The sequence below is a fragment of the Panicum virgatum genome, chromosome 1N, assembly GCF_016808335.1.
Source record: "Panicum virgatum strain AP13 chromosome 1N, P.virgatum_v5, whole genome shotgun sequence".
Lineage (NCBI taxonomy): Eukaryota > Viridiplantae > Streptophyta > Magnoliopsida > Poales > Poaceae > Panicum > Panicum virgatum.
In genome coordinates this window covers 35,549,412-35,572,324 of record NC_053145.1, presented here as the reverse complement: position 1 = coordinate 35,572,324, position 22,913 = coordinate 35,549,412, and the positions used below count along the sequence as shown (strand labels likewise).

Genomic DNA, 22,913 nt, shown 5'->3' with positions numbered 1-22,913 from the left:
ATTATACCATAAATACTTAAGTTGAATCTGTGTTACTTTATTTTTTCATCACTAGCTCATGAGTAGATTTGTTGTTATGAAACAATGAAAGCATGCTATGTGTTATAATGATAAAAATGAAAACCAAACCACACAGCTCTTTTATGAAGTAAAGTGAAATTAAGAACTACTCTATAAATGACTGCCCATGAAATGAAATGTTAAAATCATCACTAAATTAACTTTTGTTGAACTACAACTTTATCGTGAAGGAAAGAATACTTTTTATCCATGAGTAACTCATAATCTCGCATTGCATATAGAAGCGGTTAATCTCGCGGACGGGGACTACGAATTGGTGCCCGCGGACTCTCGTGTGGATCAGGAGGTCAATTTGAATTGTGCTAACTTGTCTCAAGACCTAGGCCAAGCCCCAGAGGTTTTTTTGCCTGACAGTGCCCAAGAAGGCAAGCCCCGGTGCATAATCCCATTATTTTACGCATTATATTCATCTTACTATGTGTATATGTTGTAATAATTTTTATTGCGCATTTACTTTTTTAGGAGTTGATCGAAAATCTTAGGTGCATGATCCCTAGTTACCTATGTTTGATACCCGGATCTTTTTAGCGACTAGTTGCCATGCTAATTAGGTACGGTAGAAGTCGAGGGGTTTCCTGCCTCTCGCGAGCAAATAGGAATTTTACTGACTTTAATTCCTGCTGAAATATAAGTACAACGGGCGGGGTTGTGTAGTAGTGATACCCCGCTGGTGTAGTAAAAAATGGTTAAGGTCGCGGTGTGTGGCTCATTTCGTTAAGTGTTTGAAAGTACTAGCCACATGCCGAGAAATATGGTAATCGGTAAGCTTAAGTACCTGATTGGACCGGCGAGTGGAACGACCATTCACCCTCTTGGTAGAAATAGGTTTTATTTTTGTCCGGACGTACGGGTGCAGAGACGTCGGGCTCTGTAGTCGGGGAGGGTGACCCGGATCCACGGACTGGAAAGAAAGGGGAACTGTAGCGTGAGCGGGAGCGAAGTCGATCCCCATGTGTGTGGTCTAGGTTCCCCTGGCCAGGTTGAAATTCGATTCGGAATCATCCGCCTCTCACGGCATGAGATTGCTTAATGTTTTCGGTCACACAGAGTAACAAGTGGAACATGATGATGATAATACTGCTGGTTGATTAAATGATTGATCTACCATGTTTGTGTAGAGTTAGATGCAAACTTAGAATGGTTAATCCAACTAGAAGATGGCTAAATAAAATCTGAAAATAAGGATCAACATTTAGTGGCGTTTTTGGCAAAACAAACCCCACCAACCAAAAAGCCTTGCATGTCTAGTTATCGGACTATGTTATATCCGGTGACGGGTCAGTTTTGCTGAGTATTAGTATACTCAGCCTTGCTTGTGGCACTGTTTTTCAGGTACTAACTTCGAAGATCTGTTTGCAAGTCTTTCTTGGTCGTGTACCTTGCCTCCGGGTTGATCTATTGTGTGGGATGGCCCTTCAGCTGGTGCTGACCACCCTCCCGCTGAGTGACGCTTTCGTATGGGCTTTATCGATGCGTCACGTTATTTCGCTAGTTATCTTTTAATGCTTCCACTGAACAGTGAGACTTGAATAATTTGAGTAAATGAAACTCTGTAGTACTTTACTATTCTGAACCTGGTTTGTAATAAATTTCCTTTCCGCTGCAATCACTCTGAGATGTATGAAATATTCCGTGTTGTAATCTCTGGGCTCACCATCATGTGAGTGTTGTCTACTGATCCTGGAATAGCGTGGCTTTAATCGAGGCTTCACTCGAGGAACTATCGGTGAGTGCCAATTTTGGTCAGAGTTGCTTAGCAACAAAGATCAGTGCACCCGGGCCCAGTAGTTTTGGGTGGTTCCGCCACAGCGCCGGTTCTTGCTCTGTGGTGTGCAGGTACACGGATGGCGCGGTGGCAGCGAGATGGTTTGGACAAGAGCGAGGCACGTGCCGATGCACCATGCGGCGGCGTTGTGGTGGCAGGGAGCTCGACGACCATGCGGAGGCGGGAGACATTGCGGTGGCGTTGGAGGCCCGACCGGACGACCGTGCGGTGGAGAAGGGCGGCCCAGATGCTTGGGCCACTGCTGGGCCACGTTGCGATCCACTCCTGGTGCCAAGGCGGGACGACGTGGAGTTTGTTGGTAGCTCGGGAAAAACCAACGGCTGGGATGCGTCGACGTCGGCCAAGTCGGAGAGAGATGGCGATGGCGTCTGGATGACGAAGGCGCTAGAGTTCTGGCGGGAGGTTGGACACGTGGCGACATCGGGCTTGGCGGGTGTGCCGGAAACATCACGCGGGAAGGTTTGGCGGTTCCTCCAAAACCGCCCCCGAACTCGGTTTCGGCAGTTTTCCCGAAACTGCCCCCGTGAAGATTCCAGAAGGACGCGTGGCGACATCGGGGCGATTGCGTCGGGTCGAAGCAAATATCTCCAAGTCGTCGCAGCCATCGGATGGTCTTCAATGTATCTTTTCCAGTTTTGCCCCTAAGGGCCTTCTAGTTTAATTTAAGCACTTAGGGGCATTCTAGTCTTTTGAGGGAGACTTGGAGGAGAAGAAAGAAAGGCAGGGTAGCAGCACACGGAGGGATAAAAGGCAGGTAGAGACAGGGGCGCTCTCACTCTCTTGCTAGCGCACAAGACACAGGCGGCGCCCTCCCTGTTCTTCCTCCCGTCCAGGTCATCTCCTCCTTCCTCTCTATTCCTCCCTCTTCTTCTCTGAGGTAAGATTTTAGGGATGGATTTTTGAGACCTTGTATTGAATTCGATTGGGAAAGGAGGCCCCATCCTCCTTGTGCCCTCTGGGCTTTTAGATTTCTTGTGGATTCAATACTTCGTGTTCTCGTGTTGGGGTTGAATTTCAATTCCGCGATCGATTCTTTTGTTGCACGAGATTGTAGTGGTTCTTAGAGCCTTTTGTGAAGAATTCGTGCCCTGTTGCCTAGTTCCAAACCCCTAGGATTCACGAGCTTCTTAGGATCGATGTTCTTGAGAGTTTCCCGTTTTGAGAAAACCCCGTTCTTGCTCGGGATTTTGTCGATTCCTCTCAAAACATGGAGTGAATCGTTGATTCCTTTGGTGGGTATGTTCACAAGGTCTTTGTGATCGTGCCTACAAATTTTGGTGAGATTTGGACTTGTTTTGATCCTCGAATCGTTAAGTCTTGATCGAGCCGCAAGCAAAAATAGAGTTTCTGCGTCGTGCTGAACTTTTCCTATCACCGGTTAAACCGATGTTCACGCTTGACATCGTCGGTTCAACCGATGTATACAAATCTCGACTATTAGGGTTTTCTGCTTCTCATCTGGTTGCATCGGTGCTTTCTCTCTCTAGAGCATCGGTTCATTCGGTGATTGCTGTCCTATTGCTGTTTTTCCCCGTTGCACTGGCGTATAGAAAGTTGTTGACGTCGGTTCAACCGGTGCTCAGCACTTCTCGCTTTGTGATCTCTCCGGAGAATTACACCGGTGTTTGGATTTAAGAGCGTCGGTTTAACCGGTGCTTGTTAAGACCGTTTTGAGCTCTCTCTGGACAACTGCACCGACGTTTCAAGTCAATTTTGTCGGATCATCCGGTGCAGTGTCGTCGGTTGAACCGACGCCTTCTAAACCTGTGCGTCGGATCAACCGGTGGTTGATTCCTACTGCTGCCGGCTCTGTGACACCGGTTAGACCGACAGGTTCATTTCTATATGTGTCGGTTCAACCGGTGATCATATACCGTGCCTGTTTCGCTTTGTTTCTTCGAGTTTGCTTCCGTGATTGTTCACGTGGGTTTCTAGGGCTTTCTTGTGTTGGTGTAGCTTCTTCATAGCTCCTTCACACTTCTCCTAGGACTCAAGGGTTGGGGTGCACATTTGGATCTTGAGCCAAAGTTTCTGATCGCGATAATTTTTATCGGCTCCCATTCACCCCCCCTCTGTTCGCCTTTCTCTGTCCTACAGATAGTGATGATGATGTTCACATGGGAGCAGCTGCAGCTCAGCATGCCATGCCACCACCACATCCTCCAGTACAGCAGCAGTGGGCTCCTCCAGCTGGCTACTTTAACCCTTACTTTGCATCCATGCAGGAGAGCATGTCCTCTCAGATTGCGGGGTTGGCTAGTCAGATGTAGAATCAGATAAATCTCAACTTCCAGAACATGCAGCAGCAGATGTTCCAGCCCATGATGGCTCAGATGCAGGGGGTTCAGCAGAGTTTACACTCAGACATAGCAGCTCTTGACTCACGCTTTGAGGATTTGCCCTCTTCTGAACAGTTTGAGCAGCTAGAGCAGCGCTTTGATACTTTCTGCACAGCCTTTCCCGGGTTTTCTGACCACTTCTATTCAGTATTTCTGGCTCCAGTGCCGCCTCCAGAGTTTTACCCGCACCAGCCGTTCTACCCGCCACCACCTCCTCCGCCGCCGATGGATTGACTTTCTTGGCAATTGATGCCAAAGGGGGAGAAGGAGCTTTGGAGTGCTTGGATCTAGGGGGAGCTCATGGACTTCTCGTGGAGATCATTCGCTTTCGGCTTCCGCTTACTACTTGTGTTTATTTGTGTTGAACTATTGCATTACATGTTTATGATTTGTGTCTTGCATGAACTCGTTTTGAGACTTGTGTTTGAATTTGAACATTTGGTTTGTAATGTGTGATGAACTATGTTGGTTTACTCTTATCTATTTATGTTCATCTTGTGGTTGTGAGGTTGTGCTAACCAAGCTAAAATTCATATCATATATATATATATATATATATATATATATATATATATATATATATATATATATATATATATATCTTGTATCTTGTATGCCTCGATTTCCAATTGTAGGGAAAACTCCGTCAAAATTTTCAAATATATATATGTGCTCTTGGTATTCATGCAAATTTATATGCACATATCAAGGGGGAGTTCTCTCTACTCATCGAACTTTGTGAATTTATTCATACCATATTCTGAAATTTTCAAGAAAAATGAGTAAGTTCTTCCAAAGTTGAATTCCAAATCCACCTTATGCCTAGTGTATAAAGTTGACTTGAATACTTTTATCACTCCAAAATTAAGTGTTGTCATCAATTATCAAAAAGGGGGAGATTGAAAGCATCTAGGCCCCTAATTCGAGTTTTGGTAATTAAAGACAACGGTTTGTGGATTAACGATTTCATTTGAGATAATAAGTATAGGTTGATCCACAGATGAAAGAGATTTGGTTATGAACGTGTGGAGTTTTGGAGATGATGAGCAAAGCTCGGGCTCAAGGCAATGGTATAAAATAGGGGTTTTGTATTTTACCGGTCACAAGGTGTTTAGTAGATGAAAAGTGACCGGATTTGTTGGATAGATAGCCGTGCTATCAAGAGGGGTCGAGTACTCGTGCTTGACGGGTCGTTAGTGCCATTTTGCTCAAAATATCTAGGTGCATGCATGAGGGCTAATGTCGTTTTGAAAAGGTTTCAAAAGATCAAGTTTGAGAGCTGACTGCACAAGCGCGGACAGTCCGCTCCATGGAGCGCGGACGGTCCGCACTCGTACCAGAGAGCATGATTGGCTCTGGTGGAAATTAGATGTGACAGGCGGACAGTCCGGCCCATGTGGGCGGACGGTCTGCAGCTCTAACTCAAATTGTACCAGAGAGGGTGTTTTCTCTGGTAGAGGTTATGATCTGTGCCGCGGACGGTCCGTCCCTGGGGCGCGGATGGTCCGCCAGCTATTTGACAGTTTGTACCAGAGACATTGTTGTCTCTGGTGGATTTCAAGGATGAACGGCGGACGGTTCGCCCCTAGGGAGCGGACGGTCCGCCTGCCTTTTTCAAAGTTGTACCAGAGACGATGTTCGTCTCTGGTGGTGTGGAACACATAACCACGGACGGTCCGCCCTTGGGGCGCGGACGGTCCGCCAGGGCTATAACGGCTAGTTTTGACACACATTAAATGCACTCTGACTCACTGGTTTATAACGGCGGACGGTCCGGTTTTTGAACCGCGGACGGTCCGCGACTTCGCAGAAAAGAGTGTAATGGCTAGTTTTTGAGGGATGTCTATATATACCCAATGCCCGGCCATTGGGTCACTCTCATGGCCATTTGGACTGCATACTTGACATCATAGAGCTAAGGCATCCCTCTCTCACACACACTTGCTTAGAGATTGCATTCTTGATAGTGTGAGGGCTTTCTAGTGCATTGCATCAATATTTTGAGCTTTGTGGCACTAGGGAAACTTCAAGCAAGCGTCATCGACTTGTTACTCTTGGGAGTTGCCGCTCCCTAGACGGCTTGGAGAAGAGGATTTCGTGGAGCTCCTCCAAGGAGATTGTTGAGGATCCCCGATTTCGGTTGTGAGAAGCCTTGTGCTCACCTCACCGGAGTGGTGAAGAGCAACTCTAGTGGAATCGAGGTGTGGAGCGGTTCCTTAATTCAAGCCGGCTCAAGATCAAGAGGTTCTTGATAGAGGAGAGGTTGATTCTTGGAATCCACCTCAACGTGGATTAGGGGTGACCGGCAAGTCATCGACACCACGGGATAAATTCTTGTGTCAAGCTTGGTTACTTCTCTTGCTCACTTTAATTCTTGTTTTTACTTTGAGCAATTTACTTTACTAGAGCTTGATTTGTATCTTGTCACCCTAGGTTGCAAACCCATCTAGAGATAGTAGTAGCATGACATAGGGTTTTCCTTTGTTACTAATTAAATTTCTCTAGTGTTGTTGGTTTTAGATTTTAAACCGCCTATTCACCCCCATCTAGTCGGTGTTCTAGATCCGACACCAGGTGCCACCCTTCCCCCGCAGGCAGAGAAGGGGCCGGGTCCTCGGCCACCAGCACGGCCACCACTGGAGGGGAGGCCGCCGCAGATTCGTTGCCGGCCGGAGGCCGCGTCGCGGAAGGAGGGGATGGCCACACGAGCGCCGGGGAGGCACGAAGGAGGGACGGAATTAGGCGCCGGTGAGGCAACGGACTCCGCTCCTGGCATGCGGCCCGACCGCCGTCAGCCGCGGGCGGCTGCCCACAGGAGCGGGAAAATGGCCTCGGAGGCCGGCGTCCGGCCCACTGTGCACTCATGGGCGGGAAAACGGCCTCCGCGCCCGGCGGGCGGCTCAAGGGGCTACGCCGAGGACGTGCGGCACGAGCGGCAGAAGGGGCTACAGCAGGGGCTGGTGAAGAGGCTACGGCGTGCGGCACGCCCTCCGCGGCCGGCTTGCTGCGCGGCATCGGCCCACGCCGCCATCAAGGGCGGGGAAAGGGGCTACGCGGCCGGCGTGCGGCATGCGGCGCGGCCACACCGCCATCAGGGGCGGGGGAAGGGACTCCGGCGTGCGGCGCACCCTCCGCGGGGGTGGCCTCCGTGGCCTGCTCTGCCGCCATCTTGCGAGGCTCTCTCTCTGATTTGGTCGTTGCCATGCTCATTGCCGCGTAAGTGTGCCGCCCCCACATTGCGTCTTTTTGCTACTCTGCTATTTGGAGATTTGGGGATTGAGTTTGGTTGGAGTGCTTGAAGGAAGTACGAAGAGATCAGCCGCCTAATGCAAAGGGTCAATATCAAACATTCAAACGACGATTATATTAGACCTCCACAACCTCACCATGAGCTTATCCCTGCCATCGATAGGATTCATTTTTCCTACTGTTCATTGGAATTGGCAGGTGAATTAGTAATGTCTTGATTTGTGATTTTGCTGACTGGATTATCGATCCTCAGAAGAATACCATTAAATTTTATCTCATAAGATGTTGCAGCATACTCCTAATCTGACGTGATGATCCATTTTTTCCTAAAGGGCACTGTTGCCAATGTGGAGAAGAAAGACATGGAGTCGAATGACATACTCCGCTTTGAACAGTTGAGGCGTGAGTTGATCGAGTTAGAAAAGTGAGTATAGATGATGCTCAAAAGGAGAAGGTATGCCTGTTTAACAAAATTTTGAAACAGAAAACTACAGGTTCTACAGAATTTGAGTGAACATTTGGAATGGGAGATCAGCAATGTTATGAGATTAATTGCACTCTTTTTTATTGTTAGCTGTTGTTTTCTGCTACCATTTTAACCATAGTGGATGGTGTCACTGGTACATTTTTTTTCTTTGGGAAAGAACTCTATGTTCAGTCAAATCCTATTTTCCAGGAGATGGGTGTTGCAGACGGAACCATCACCTGTAGCATCAGTGCCTTCCGGTGAGGCTAGCAAGACAGAAAATGTTATCACTAAATCAGTGGCGAAGGTTCTATAAACTTAAGATCTCATTGCAAGTATGAAACACATGTAGTGTATACCATCATAAACATTTGGACCATGGTTCAGAATATATGGGATTGTATTAGCCTCCATGTCCAGAATTTTTGTGCACTGGTTTGATGATGCTTGTATAAACTCCAGTTATGAATAATTGTGGGTGATGTCGATCATGACCTGTGTATTTTCACTTATAGAAAGGGACTAGACTAATTGACTTACATTGCAGTTTTGTTTGTTGTATTGCTTTCAAGTGTAACAATGCTAACATTTCTACCAGTCGTGGAGTTGTGGACTCGTGGGTGGTGATAGTTTGATATTTGCAACTCATGTTTTTTTTGTAATCTGCAATTTATCCGTGGCGTTAGCACGGGTATCTTACTAGTTTTTTGTAAGTTACTAAGATATTGAAGTAACATCAAACTTTTGTTTTTGAGAAAGAACTTTAGAAACTATTTTTGTTAAAGAACTTCGAATCCTTTTGTTACTTATGATGTAAACTAATTTTATAAACTATTTTATCCTACTATAGAAAAATTAGGTAATCTTCAAAAGTAGTCTATTTTGATGAATTTTAGTTTTAAGATTTTCAATTCTACATACGTTGCCATTTATTATTATCAATATAAGAATAAACATTCTAGCATAACCTAGATGATTGGACATGTGTAATTGGATGGCACTGTATCCTATGGAAACCAGGCCTCTTGTGCAAACTTTACAAACTCCAATAGAAACCACAAGATCCTCATCCAAGGGCACTCGACAGAGGTAGAGACAATTTGCATTTAGGCGGCCGCCACACCCCCCAACCCCCCCACCCACCCCACCTAGCCTGCGATTTTTGCAAAAAAAAACCTCGCTCTGTACCCCCCATGGCGTCATGCGCCCGTTCCGTCGGTGCTCGTACGACCTTTTTGTCTCCTCCGTGCGACTGCCTGTCCTATGTGCCGCCGCCGGCCTCGACTCCTCGTCCAGCGTCGCCGTCACGTATGAGCTAGGGCTCGACGCCGTCACGGGATCGACTCCTGTGCAGCGCCGCCGGCCTCGGCTCGTCATCCAGCGCCGCGGCAGCCTCCACCAGTCCACTGAGTGGCGCGAGCTGCAGCGGCGTGAGGCGTGGCCGCGGCAGGCGTCGCAGCCCGTGTGGGTCGCTGGCGACGAGGGGTACCCGGACGCCTCCGCCGCCGCCATCTCCCACAGGCCGTCGCCGCCAACTTGAAGATCTCTGGACTTCGGCCCTGGTAACCTTGCCTTCCGCCCTCTGTTTATTTCTGATTAGTTCAATAGTGTTTTCTTCCTTAATGTCGATCTTGTTGAAATCAGTGCACAACTTTTCTTCTTGATGCAAAGAATGAGAAACCCAATTGCTGATTTGTTCTATCGTAGCTGCCGAGCTCAAGTTTGTGTTCTTCAATACGAAATTGTAGGGGACAGTCCGGATGAGGTGAACTGGAGGAAAAAATTGCAATATTAGGACTGCAAACACTGATCACTCATGAATTTGCCACTCCCAGTGAATGACACGGTAGGACCATCTGTGCCTATGAAATGTGGGGTCAATGGCAAAACTGCAAAGGCCAATGTTTGCGGTCCCATTTTTGCAAATTTCTTGGCGAGGCAAGGGAGCATGGTGTCAATTCAGCTACTTGGAAATCGCATACACATCATGGCAGAAGAAATTTGAGCTCTGGAGGAGAATTTCCTGGTACCCATGTGCATAGAATCATGTGATTGGATCTTCAGAGAACATTGGAGTTGTTCACTTTGCCACCGGCCAGGGATTCTATGCGTTTGTGCATTAAGCTGGAGCAAGCCCTGCTCCTTCTCTGCAGTCAGGGCTGACTATTATATGCAAGAGCACTTGAATTTCTCCATCTTGGTGGTGTGACCCCAATCTGTGGAGATAAACAAGACCAAAATGTAGTTGGCACTAGCTACTTGTATGCTGCTTGATTCATTTTTTGTACACTGAAAGGCCTGATATTATGTATTGACAGAGTGTCCATGTACAAATATTTCATGGGAGCAATGTACAATGTATATTTTCATCTGAAATGTACTTATTTATATTTTTATATATGCAATCTGATGGTTGTATAATTCTCTGAAAATCTAGTCTTGTACCTGAATGTAATATACTAGAAACTGATTGCAAACTGAAAATCTGCAGCTGTGGGTGATTCCAAATTTGTGAAAATAATTGCAAACATGTCTCAAACTGCAACATTGCAAGTTTTCAGATTCTGTACAAGATCATTGCAGGTTTCAGAAATGGAATAATTTGCTGTGCAGACCACCTAGTCAATATTTATGAAAAAAAATCCAAACTTACAAATTAATTCTATCCAACATTGCGTGGCATTCGGATTCCTGAAGTACTATCGTCCTCAAGTTGCCATCAGACTGAAGAAATGTGAATTTCCTAACCATCAACCAAGTAAAATTGTAATCACTGGATAGATGTGCAGTCACTGGATGGTGAACAGATAAAAGACACGAATTGCAATGAACCACAGTTGCAGGTAGCAAATAACATTCAGTTTCATAAAATTCCTGCAACTAACATTCAGTTTCACAAAATTGGAATCAGCCACAGCTACAGATCTTCGGAGAAGTTCCAGTGTCAAATTAAATTCACAATCTATTGCATTCAGGTACAACACTTGATTTTTAGAGAATTATACAACCATCAGAGAAATTCAAGTGCTCTTGCATTGTCGATTGCTATTTGATTTACAACCATCAAATAGCAGCGAAAAATCGATCAGAGAAAGTATACAACCATCAGAGAAAATCACAATCTATTTGATTTCTCCTATCCGAGATAAGGTTGGGAACTGTCATCCATTTTATCTTCATGTGAGCGAACTCCATGGAGCGGCCACCGGCTTCATGGCTGCTGGGTGGCGTTTCCATTGGAGTTGGAGGCCGGCCTCCATGGCCTTGCGACGAGGGCGGCAGCGACCCTTCCGATGAGGGCGGCGGCGACTCGAAAGACGAGGGCGGTGGCACTGGTGAAGGCGGTTGAGGGCGGTGCCGCTGGACAAGCTGGAGGGCGGCGGTGCTGTGGGAGGGCGCGGCGGCGCTGTGGGGCGGAGGAAGCCCTAGTCACGGAGCAGCAGGGGGGCTAGGGGAGACGAACCGCGGTGCGCTCGTGACGGAGGGAGACGGAACGGAGGCAGGCTCGCCTAGACGGAACGGAGGCAGGGGCGATGTGCAAAACGGCCAGGCAACGGTGGGGTGAGGCGGGCACCTAAATGCAAATTTTCCCCACCTCTGTCTAGTGCCTTCGGATGTGGATCCTGTGGTCTGCGTTGGAGTTTCCATAGTTTGCATAGGTGGTGTGGTTTTCATAGGATACGGTGCCGTAATTGGATAGGGATGCAAGTAGTGACACTAATAGGCACTCCTTTCATCTCGAAATCTAAGAAAGTTTTAGCCGGATGTAGTAGTTCTTGAAAAAATGCACCCAGAGGTCCATCAACGCGAAAGTGTCATGCCCCAGGAAGATACGTCGACTGAAGGAGAAAGCGTACAAGTGTGATTTCCGTTTTCGCGTGTGTGTGTGGACCCTGCGGGTCAGTGAGGGTGGATAGGGGGTGATATCCCCAGCGCCGTGTAAGAGGAGGATTACGTTTTGAACTCGTGAAGCACTTGTGTTCTTGGGTGTCAGGGTCCTCTGCCCGGCCCCTTACCGAATTTGCTCTACCTCTTGTGTGTGATCTCACGTCGGGATTTGATTCGCGGCCACGGGCACTAAAATTGGTATCAGAGCAAAAAATCTCTGTTACTATTGTGGGGATAAGTTTGATCCATCTCATGCTGCAGTCTGTTCTCAGAGACCTAAAGCACAAGTGAATGCCTTAGTGGTGAATGATTTGGATGCTCCTCTCTCTGAAGAGGTGGTGGCACAATTGGAGTTAGAAGACTCTCTCACAGATGAGTTTGGTCAATTATCCTTGAATGCTTTGGCTGGCACTGAGGAAGGATAGGCCCTGAAGCTTAGGGCTCTGGTCAAGAAGAAAGTCATGCTTACTCTGGTTGACAGTGGCAGTACACATTGTTTTGTTAGTGCTCAGTTCTTACAGCAAGTGGGAATCATTCCAGTCCCTACAACTCCTACTAGAGTTAAACTGGCCAATGGCCAAATGTTGATTTCTGATCACTGGGTTCCTCAGATGAGTTGGTGGTGTGATGGCTTCACTTTGTGTTCTGATATTAAGGTTTTAGATATAGGTGCCTTTGATGCAATCTTGGGGTTTGATTGGCTTACTTCTAACAGTCCTATGACCTGTGATTGGGGCAACATATCTATCCATTTTACTCAGGGTACTACCCAGGTCACTTTACAAGGCACTAGACTTCCTTCTGCAGTACTCACTCAGTTGTCAGTTGAACAGATGTACAAATGGTGGAAAGGAAATGATATCTGGGCAATGGTGGTGGTCACTTCTCCTGACACATCTGAAGCTCCTGCTACCTGCCCACAAGTGGAGCAGTTGTTAGCCAAATATCAGGATGTGTTTGAGGATCCCAAGACACTACCACCTGAAAGAGTGTATGATCATACTATCCCGTTGCTACCCAATGCTGTGCCAGTTAATGCTCAGCCATACATGTATTCTCCTCTCCATAAAGATGAGATAGAACGTCAGGTTAGGGAAATGCTGTCTGCGGGTTTGATAGTACCTAGTACAAGTCTCTTTGCATCACTTGTTTTACTCATCCAAAAGAAAGATGGTAGCTGGAGATTTTGTGTAGACTATCGAAGATAAAATGACTTGACCATAAAGAACAAGTTTCCTATGCCATTGATAGAAGAGATCATTGAGGAATTAGCTGGTAGCCATTTCTTCACCAAACTAGATATGAAATCTGGGTACCACCAAGTTAGAATGAAGCCAGCAGAGGAGTATAAAACAGCTTTCAAAACTCATCAAGGCCACTATCAGTTAAAGGTGATGCCCTTTGGCTTGACTAATGCCCCTGCAACATTTCAGTGTGTCATGAATGAGGTGTTGGCACCTTTTCTCAGAAAATTTGTGATGGTATTTTTAGATGACATTCTGATTTATAGTCCTGATTTACATAGTCATCTGTCTCATTTGGAACAAGTATTGCAAGTACTTAGGGCCAATCAGTTATACATGAAGAAAAACAAATGTTCTTTAGCTCAACCTAGGGTGGAGTACCTGGGGCATGTCATTTCTAGATTGGGGGTGGCTACAGCTGAGGATAAGATCAAAGCTGTGTTAGCCTGGCCTGTCCCACAATCTGTCACTGATGTCAGAGCTTTTTTGGGCCTTACTGGCTACTACGGGAGGTTTGTGAAGGGGTATGGTTCTTTGGCTAGACCACTAACCCAATTGTTGCAAAAACGACAATTTCAGTGGACTCCTGATGCTCAGATTGCCTTTGACAAATTGAAACAAGCTATGGTGACCACTCCTGTGCTAGCTTTGCCTGATTTCCAGGAAAGTTTTGTAGTAGAGACAGATGCTTCTGACATTGGCATTGGTGCAGTTTTAATGCAAAAGGACAGACCTATTGCCTATCTTAGCAAAGCTCTGGGGGAATCTCATAGGACCAAATCTATTTATGAGAAGGAGTTTCTGGCCCTGATTATGGCGGTGGAAAAATGGAGACAATACTTACAAAGGCAAGAGTTTACCATTAGAACAGATCACAAAAGTTTGGCCTACTTGTCTGAGCAGAATCTACACTCTGACTTGCAAAGGAAAGCTATGACTCGTCTTATGGGTCCGCAGTTTAAAGTTGTTTATCGCAAAGGAAAGGAAAACATGGCTACTGATGCCTTGTCCAGGGTGGGACATCTATTGGCTTTACAGGCTGTTTCTGCTGTTCAGCCACAATGGCTCCAGGAGGTCCTCAACTCCTATGTTGCTAATAAAGAGGCTCAATCCTTATTGGCTCAATTGGTTTTGGCTAGTCCTAATGATCAGGGTTTTTCATTGGAAAATGGCTTAATCAGACATAAAGGAAAAATCTGGGTGGGTCAAAACTCAGCAGTTCAAACCAGAATTATCTCAGCCCTACATTCTAGTCCTATTGGGGGGCATTCAGGGCAGAAGGCCACTTTTCATAGAGTGAACATGATGTTTTCTTGGAAAAGCATGAAGAGAGATGTGACTTCTTTTGTCCAGCAATGTGGTTTATGTCAACAGGCTAAACATACCAATACTCACCCTGCAGGTTTACTGCAACCCTTGCCTGTACCTCAGGGTACCTGGAGAGACATCTCCCTAGATTTTGTGGAAGGACTTCCTAAAGTGGACGGCTACAGTGTGATCCTTGTGGTGGTGGATAGGTTTACCAAGTATGCTCACTTCATGGCTCTCAAACACCCCTATACTGCATTGTCAGTGGCCAAGGTGTTATATGATAATGTCATCAATCTCCATGGTATGCCACAGTCTATGGTTTCAGACAGGGATAAGGTGTTTACAAGTCATGTGTGGACTGAGCTGTTTAAACTAGAGGGAGTGCAGTTGAAGTTAAGTACAGCTTAATTATCACCCCCAAACAGATGGGCAAACAGAGAGAGTCAATCAGTGTTTGGAAATGTACCTTCGATGCTCCATCAGTGCTGCTCCTCAACAGTGGAAAGCATGGCTGCCTTAGGCCGAGTTCTGGTATAATACAACTTTTCATTCTTCCTTGGGGTGTACACCATTCAGAGCATTATATGGCTATGATCCAATGGTTGGCAGTTTGGTGGATACCACAGTCTGCCCACAGGCCTCCATTGCTGAGTTTGTCACTGGTAGGCAAGTGCAGTCCGGTCTATTGCGTGATCAGCTAGCACGCGCTCAGCTTCGTATGAAACAGCATGCCGACCTTCACAGGACCGATGTGGAGTTCCAGGTTGGTGATCAAGTATTGCTGAAGCTGCAACCGTATGCTCAAACCTCAGTCGTGAACAGGCCGTTCCCTAAGCTGGCACTAAAGTACTATGGCCCCTTTTCAGTACTAGAACGTGTGGGTGCCACCGCGTACAAGCTGGACCTCCCACCTGCTAGTCTTATTCATCCTACTTTTCATGTGTCCCAGTTGAAACCTTTCTGTCCAGATTATACTCCAGTATACACTGATCTTCCATCTCAGGTGGATTTACAGGCCTCTGATGTGTTGCCGGAGAAGGTATTGTCCCGGCGCCTGGTGAAGAAGGGAAATGCTGCTATTCCGCAAGTTCTCGTCAAATGGTCCAACATTCCAGAAGCATCAGCAACCTGGGAAGACTTCTACGTGATCAAGGATCGTTTTCCTACGGCTCTGGCTTGGGGTCAAGCCGGTTCTTCGGCGGGGGGAGATGTCATGCCCCAGGAAGATACGTCGACTGAAGGAGAAAGCGTACAAGTGTGATTTCTGTTTTTGCGTGTGTGTGTGGACCCTGCGGGTCAGTGAGGGCGGATAGGGGGTGATATCCCCAGCGCTGTGTAAGAGGAGGATTACGTTTTGAACTCGTGAACCACTTGTGTTCTTGGGTGTCAGGGTCCTCTGCCCGGCCCCTTACCGAATTTGCTTTACCTCTTGTGTGTGATCTCACGTCAGGATTTGATTCGCGGCCACGGGCACTACAGAAAGTACATTTATGGATCCATAAATTAGTAATTTATGTTACTTAGGTCCACAAATTTTGAAAGTTCATTTCTAGATCCATAAACTTGTAACGTGTGTCACCTAGGTTTTTTCATGCACTGATTATCATACCAACATGAATCTGGTGCCCACACATTGCACTGATTATCCATAAACTCCTCCACCTAGCTTTTTCCATGCACTGATTATCATACCAACATGAATCTGGTGCTCACACATTGCTGGAGTTTCGCTAAAAGGGTGAAATTTGAGCCCCGACTTCGAATTAAGAGCATAAGAAGAGGGGAAAGGAGAGATGAAAGATTTATTTTGGAGGTCATTTACATGTATTAGGATTCAAAGTAGGGCTTATGCACTGCCATTGGTGAGTTATACTTAGATCTAGATGCCGTAATATGGGTGGAAAAGAGGGGTGATGGCTTGGGAAAGGTGGAGGAAGTCACAGAGGAACTCAACAGCATGTGTACCATGGTAGGAGATACTATGTCCTCCGTAGTGTGGCTGGCTGGCACTAGGTGTTGTGGCAAAAAATCTTGTGACTACGTTAGACTTACTTCAACCCATAGTTGTTCTCGTTAATATCGGGACAACCTTTGTGGGCTTGTCCGTGGCCACATGACTGCTTATGGATGAAGTTTATTGATTCAATTCTATCCCTTTTTAATCCAATTTAGCTGCGGTTTTATATCATTACAATGACTTGAAAAGGAAAATAAAGCCTACGTGTATTATTGTATAGCGCGTATATCTGCGTTCCCCAAGCCCCGAGAGACCTGTCGATTTTATTGACTAACAAATATGCCCATGTGTTGCTACAATGAAAGATCCGTACGTATCAGATTTTCCTTTTGCAATGAATTTTTTTTTCTATACGTATTTTATTGTGTTTCACGTTCTTATTGTATCCGAGTCTGTTTAGGTACAATATAGTATAGTAGATCTATCTCGTTATATCTTAGGTCCACCTATCGGGTGATACGTGGTTGGAGATTTCTGGTGGAAACGTTACCTGGTTTAGGTAAAGATTGAGTGCCATACCATGTGCGGTGCGGCTCATCGCCGAGTGTATTTGTCAAGTCGTTGCATGCATCCCAATTCAGGAACTCTAGTGCCCTATGTGCAAAAGCTGCTGGAGGACCTGCAACAGTTTCTTTTCCTTTCCTTTCACTGTTACCATCGCTCGAGTCGTTGCTGATGCCCACTTATGCACTCAGAGACTTGGCAAACCAAACCTATGTGTCACATTCCCGCTGCTCTGAACACAATCTCTAGGAAAACAATAAGCCGTATGACCATATGTCCTCAGCATTGCCAATTGGTAGGTACAAGCCTACAAATTAGATCGTCTTACAAGCAAATCGCTGAACTCAATCCATCTCATGCCCAAAAGCTAACTTTGTACCCCCTCATTTTAAATATATGACGTTTAGTACATCCTAATTAGTTCATGATGTCATACACTTAAAAACTAAGGGAATACTTTGGGAGTTTGTGGCTACACAGAGAATGAAAAAAAAACATTAATTCAATCCCGATTTCAAGTACTAGCAGCAATCAACAAAGAGATCATACACCACAACAGTTAGCCTAAGCCCTGGGTCTCAAACCCCCTGTGAAACAAGCAATTAGCGCTCTGTAGAGGGCAAACCACAATATCACAGTTGAATGGATCAAGGTGCGCTACGGACCTGAGTAATCTTACTTGTGGTTTGTAGTATTGACAAGTCACTCAAGCCCGCCACAAGTTCATCGATGCTTATCTGATCCAAGGGCTTAGCTACGTCATCTGGAGAAGTTGGATACACAGACTCTGGAGGGCTGCCATTCTCCTTGAGGAGCTTCTTCAGATCCTTGATGAGTTCAAGCTCACCATCATCGTCATCGGAAAAAGACAGCTCCAGATCCCAAACCTTGAAGATAGAATCTGTCGACTCTGTCTGCTCAAGACCTTCGGGTGAAGCCAACTCATTGTTATCCTCAGGTTTCACTGCGTAACCATCCATTTGCTTTCCATGTTCATCTACACCTCTGATTACATCAGCAACTTCACAAGCTTGATTACAATCCTTGTCATCATCGATATTGTCCATCTGCTCCATGGGCACATCATCATGCTGAGGAACTTTTTCAGCATTGAGAGAGTGAGATCTTGCCTCTGAGATTGCATGGATGCCTTGGTCATCCACAGCTTCAGAAGTATTAAAGGGACTTTCCATTGGCTTCTCAAGGGCATCAAGCAAGGCATTCCTCATTGCTCCCCAGTCATCCTCTGACAATTCAGAAGTCTGCACGAAACATGAATCTGCCCAGGCAGCCTCCTCAGGTGAAGGTTCAACTGCTTTTGTGTTTGATTTAGTGGCTTCTAGAATAGCAGGCAGTATATCATCAGATTCAGCAGCCTCAAGTTGCTCTTGCGTTAGACTTGGTTCTGAAAGAAGAGCCAAGATGTCTCCATCTTCAGAAGTCATGGCCATGCACAGAATCTAGTAGCACCCTAATGAGGAAGTGGCCTGGAGTACCTGCAAATATGATCAAAACGAGGGGTGAACTGGACTGTAAGACTAGAGAAGATATCACTTTTTAAGCTGAAGTTAAGGGAAGATAGGTAACCAGATAACAGAATAATTACGAAGTAAAGTGAATCTCGGGTCCTCAAACTTTTCCTAGATTCTCATATAGGTCCATGAACTCTTAAAGTGAGCATCTGGATCCTCAAACTTGTCCATAATTGTACCTGAAGTGAAATTAGAGTGAGCCACTTGAAAAGTTGAAGGACCCGGATAATCACTTCGATAATTTATGGACCTAGGTGGGAATCCAGGGAAAGTTTTAAGGACTCTGGATATATTTACCCGTAATAAAATTACAGTAAAATTACAAGGAACAAAAAGTAGGGAGGGAAGATGATAACAAAGTGCTAAGAATTGTTTCAGGGCTATTTTACAATTCATCCAATAAAAACGTTTCTGCACCATCAGATGGATAAACCTGAAACAATGACCCCTTCATGCTATTTCTTTTCTATACTTATCTCTATGTTTCTGAACTGTCTACCATTTAATTTCTGCTAAAAACATGGAATTATTAGCAAAGACTGTATTAAGATAAAGGATTGTACTGGACAACTTCTGCTTATTTAATTAATGAACAATGGATTGCATTTAAATCAAATCAACTAACAAATCTTAGTGCAATGAGCACGTTGGCATCTAGGAAGCGAACCGGACTGTAATATTCAATTTTTCTCTGACATAAGATGTTATAAAAAACATGGTTATATTTCTTCTTTACCTATCAAACATGGTGAATTAACCGTGATAGTAAGAGTTTCCTTACACCATTGTCCCTGATGTTACCTAAGGATTTCTTTTAATACTATGAACTAATTGATGTTACAGTGAGCTCCTTTCTTTATTTTCAACAAATAACAGAAATAACATGGATGAGTATAATTAACAGCAACAGATAGCTAATAATTTTTAATAGAAGCTAATAGATACAAGGCGACGAATCCAGGATCTAGAGAAAACGAAAAATTGCAAAAACAAACATGTTCCCATGAACATCCACCTGCCATTTATGTGCTAAGTGATTGGGAAAATGTTTCTTACTTTTAGCTAGTGGAGTGTTTTGTCAGTACCAAGATTAGGGAGCTATTTTGATGAATGTGGTTAATGAATTTGATGGGAATTTGGGATCCAGGAAATTCGTTTCTTGGTTGAATCCAGGGGGATGAAACAGCCCTGACAAATGTGCACTTGTGACTTGTCTGCCACTGCAAATAAGCTATCACTATTTCTAAATCTTGGTTTAAAAGTCAATGAATGTCATGTGGTTCATCTGAGGAAGTAGGCTATGCTAAATGCCCTAGAGAAAAACATACCTGCCACAAGTTGGCCTGATACACACTAGTTTTCCACTAAACGATTTTCATGAGGTGCAAAAGAATTAGCATTTTAGATGAACGAGACACAGCAAAAATGTTCTTCACCATTGAAACAAAATGAACATAACTAGGAGAAAATTGGACATCTAGCTCCTAAAAGATTGTATATTTTGGTGTATAGCACCAAAGAACTTTCGCTGACTTAAACAGCACTAAGAGTTCCCAACCTTCTCTAAAACTGCAGCAGAGTTAAGCTTCAGTGGAACCCCAAAAATTTGAGAGAGAGAAAACAAGTCACCAGTGTTAGCTCATCCATCCTCTGCCACATGGCAAGCAAATCTGCAGTAACCTAGGGGTGGACTGGGGGGATAGGGGAGATAGATTCTGCAGAAAAACAAATATTAGTAGTCCAAGCAAGCTAGGGTGGACTCCTAACCCAACCAACGAAAGAAAGAGCCAACTAATCTATGAACGGACTGGGTGTTTGCCCCACGCCGATGCGAGAAGGGAGGAAAGAGGGTATGCAAATTGTAGAGTTTGTCACTTGTGTGACAATTTTTTTGAAAAGACCTTTGGCTATGATTGTACTTTCTGGTTATTTTCTAACATTATTTTTCTGGTTTTCCTATTAGTTCGTTAATTCTGACAAAATACAGTTTTGACGCCCAGATCATACAGTCAAAAACTGACATCCCTTTGTCCCAAAATATAAGTATTTCTACTTTTGTTATAAGTTATATTATATTAAGTTCTGTTCGAGAAAACAAATATTATATTAAGTTCGACCAGTTTTAATATAGAAAAGTACCTTTATATTATATTTTTCTTATAGCTATAGCTTCATTCTTTTTAGGCAAAAAAAATCTATTTCCCTAAGAACCTTCAGTCTGAATTTATCCAAGGCCCTGGATAATTCACAATTGCCATTAGGGTAACATTGGATCAATGTTCAAAAAGGCGCTAGGCGGTGACCCATCGCCTAGAGCCTAGGCTAGCTTAGGTGAGCCTAGGCTTTTCAAGGCGATTTGCTAGGTGGTGCTCTACATTGCAATACACATGAATTATATCTCTAAAAGAAAAGAAAAACTAGAGACTAGTGGGCCTAAAGTTGAATAGAGAGCCCACCAAACCAGCCCAACCCGGATCTCACCCCCTCCCACCTTATCCATTCGACTTCTCCCCACCTTCTGCCTCAACCCGCTATCGCCTTTGCCCTCTGCCCAGGCCGCGCTCGCCCGCTACGGCGCTACCTCCGCTGCGCAGGCCGTCGTTCCTCCTCCTCCGCGCCTGCCCTTGAATCCTCCGCCGCCGCCGCCGTGCACCCGCCCCTACCTCCTCCGCCGCCGCCCATCCTCTGCTTCCTCCTCTGTCGGCGCCCATCCCCTGCCTCCTCCTCCGCCGCCGCCGCCGGCGCTCAATGCTCTGGCTTGTCCCCGGGTCGCTGGATCGGCACGTAGGGACACCGGGTCGCCGCCGAGGGGCCACGGCCACCTACACCCCAAGGCGTCGTGGTACCCCTCCTTCCCCGCCGGCGCCGACGAGCTAGTAGCCTAGCACCGCCTAGGGGTCCGCCTATGCCCTAGACCAAGTGGGACCCCCCTCCCGCCTAGCGCGTAGTCGCGCCTAGGCGGCCGCCTAATGTTGCCTTTTTGAACATTGCATTGGATGTAGACGACAACTACAAATATAGAGACACGTCCCAAGCCATAAAACATTAACTCTCTCCACATGGTATAGATATTTGCGACAGTGGCCATGGCAGAGCCGTTAGGGTTCAGGGATTTGGGTTCTTAGAAGTTTCCTCACCAACCCCTTCATTCGAGTTAGGTGGAAAGCTAGTTAGGTGGTGGGCTATGGACGGCAAGCGGTGGCGATATGGGGTTGTTAACGAGTAGCGGACCCAGGATTTGAACCTAGGGCGTGTCTAGCAAAAAACTTCTAAAATATATTACTGTATAATCCAATTTAAAATATGGTAGCACTAGCACAACTACAAAATTCTTATAAAGGTCTCATAATACCTTAAATTCAACAAATATAAGCTCGAGATTTGCATAAACTACAAAATAAAAAGTTCAAACATAGATAAGGTCTTGTATAAATATAAGATTACAATACTAGTCTAGGGCCACGAAAGTATCAACTATTTCAGCCTCGCTTACGATGGAGGAAATATCATCAGGCTGTGATTTCAGGCTAAGCTAACTAGGTACGGAATCCCTTTATTTTTGGAACAAAAGCTAAACAAATCCTTAACCATTGAAATACTGAATAACGTACCAATTTCAGGCTAAGCTAAGCAATTAGCCAAATCTATACTCACCAGATGCAGACTTGCAGCAGCAGAGCAGGGCGTAGGGGCGGCTGCCGTCTGGCGATACCGCGATAGGCGGGCGCAGCTGCCGAGCCGCAGGGTCGCAGGGAGCCAGGGACAGCACACGGCAGGGTCGGGATCGGGATTGGATGATTGGAGGCGGTGCTGGAGGATTGGAGGCGAGGCTCGATGGCGTTGGGTAACTCCGCGGCTGGCGGCGGCGAGGCTCGATGGCTGGGTGACTCCGCGGCTGGCGGCGGCGTGGCAGGTTAGCAGGCCGTTGTAGCCTGTTAGGCCTTTTCTTACATTTTCGGTCGTGAATAGTAAAAGAATTTTGGCCCACAATCCAGTCTAGGGAGCCTTTTTTTTAATTTTTATATTTAAAAAAATAAAATTTCAAAAATATATGGCTGTTCCAAGAAATTTCAAAAATATCCCCTGTCGCCTATGGGGAGGGCGACAGGCCCCCTGTCGCCCAGGTAGGGGGCGACATGCCTGTTTTGTAAAAAAAAATTTACAAACAGGTACCCCAATTGGCGCAGCGCGGGGCTCGGCGGCGCGGGGCGGTCGCCCCCCCGGGCGACAGGGTCCGCATGGTGGGGGGGGCGGTCGCCCCCCAACGGGCGACATGGGGCCTGTCGCCCCCCCCCCCCCTCGGGCGACAGGGTCCCCCTCTATATAAGCCCCCCACTCCCATTCCCTCCTCATTTGAGCCAAAAAATTCCACTAAAAATCCAGAAAAAAAAAAGAGAGGGGTGAGGAGAAGGGAAGCGGCGAAGCCCTGCCGGATTGCGCATTTGTGATCTGCAGGTAATTATATTTAACTTATGTATTTTTCCATTGATATTGTA

At 45.9% G+C, this 22,913-nt stretch overlaps 1 protein-coding gene across 12 annotated transcripts; it reads right to left on the bottom strand.

Moving 5' to 3' along the window:
* Positions 1 to 17,149: 17,149 nt before the first annotated feature.
* Positions 17,150 to 22,325, bottom strand: LOC120655698. 12 transcript variants are annotated; one of them, XM_039933646.1, is made up of 4 exons: positions 22,072 to 22,324; positions 19,976 to 20,132; positions 18,492 to 18,596; positions 17,150 to 18,381 (listed from the first exon to the last, which is right to left on the bottom strand). In XM_039933646.1, exon 4 carries the CDS (start codon positions 18,334 to 18,336, stop codon positions 17,533 to 17,535), a length of 804 nt encoding a protein of 267 aa, XP_039789580.1. In that variant the 5' UTR covers positions 18,337 to 18,381; positions 18,492 to 18,596; positions 19,976 to 20,132; positions 22,072 to 22,324; the 3' UTR covers positions 17,150 to 17,532. The 12 variants fall into 12 exon arrangements, with proteins under 12 accessions (XP_039789580.1, XP_039789584.1, XP_039789590.1 ...); XM_039933650.1 differs by having other exon boundaries at positions 20,047 to 20,132; XM_039933656.1 differs by lacking the exon at positions 22,072 to 22,324 and having other exon boundaries at positions 17,150 to 17,472; positions 17,551 to 18,381; positions 19,976 to 20,960.
* Between the last annotated feature and the right edge of the window lie 588 nt (positions 22,326 to 22,913).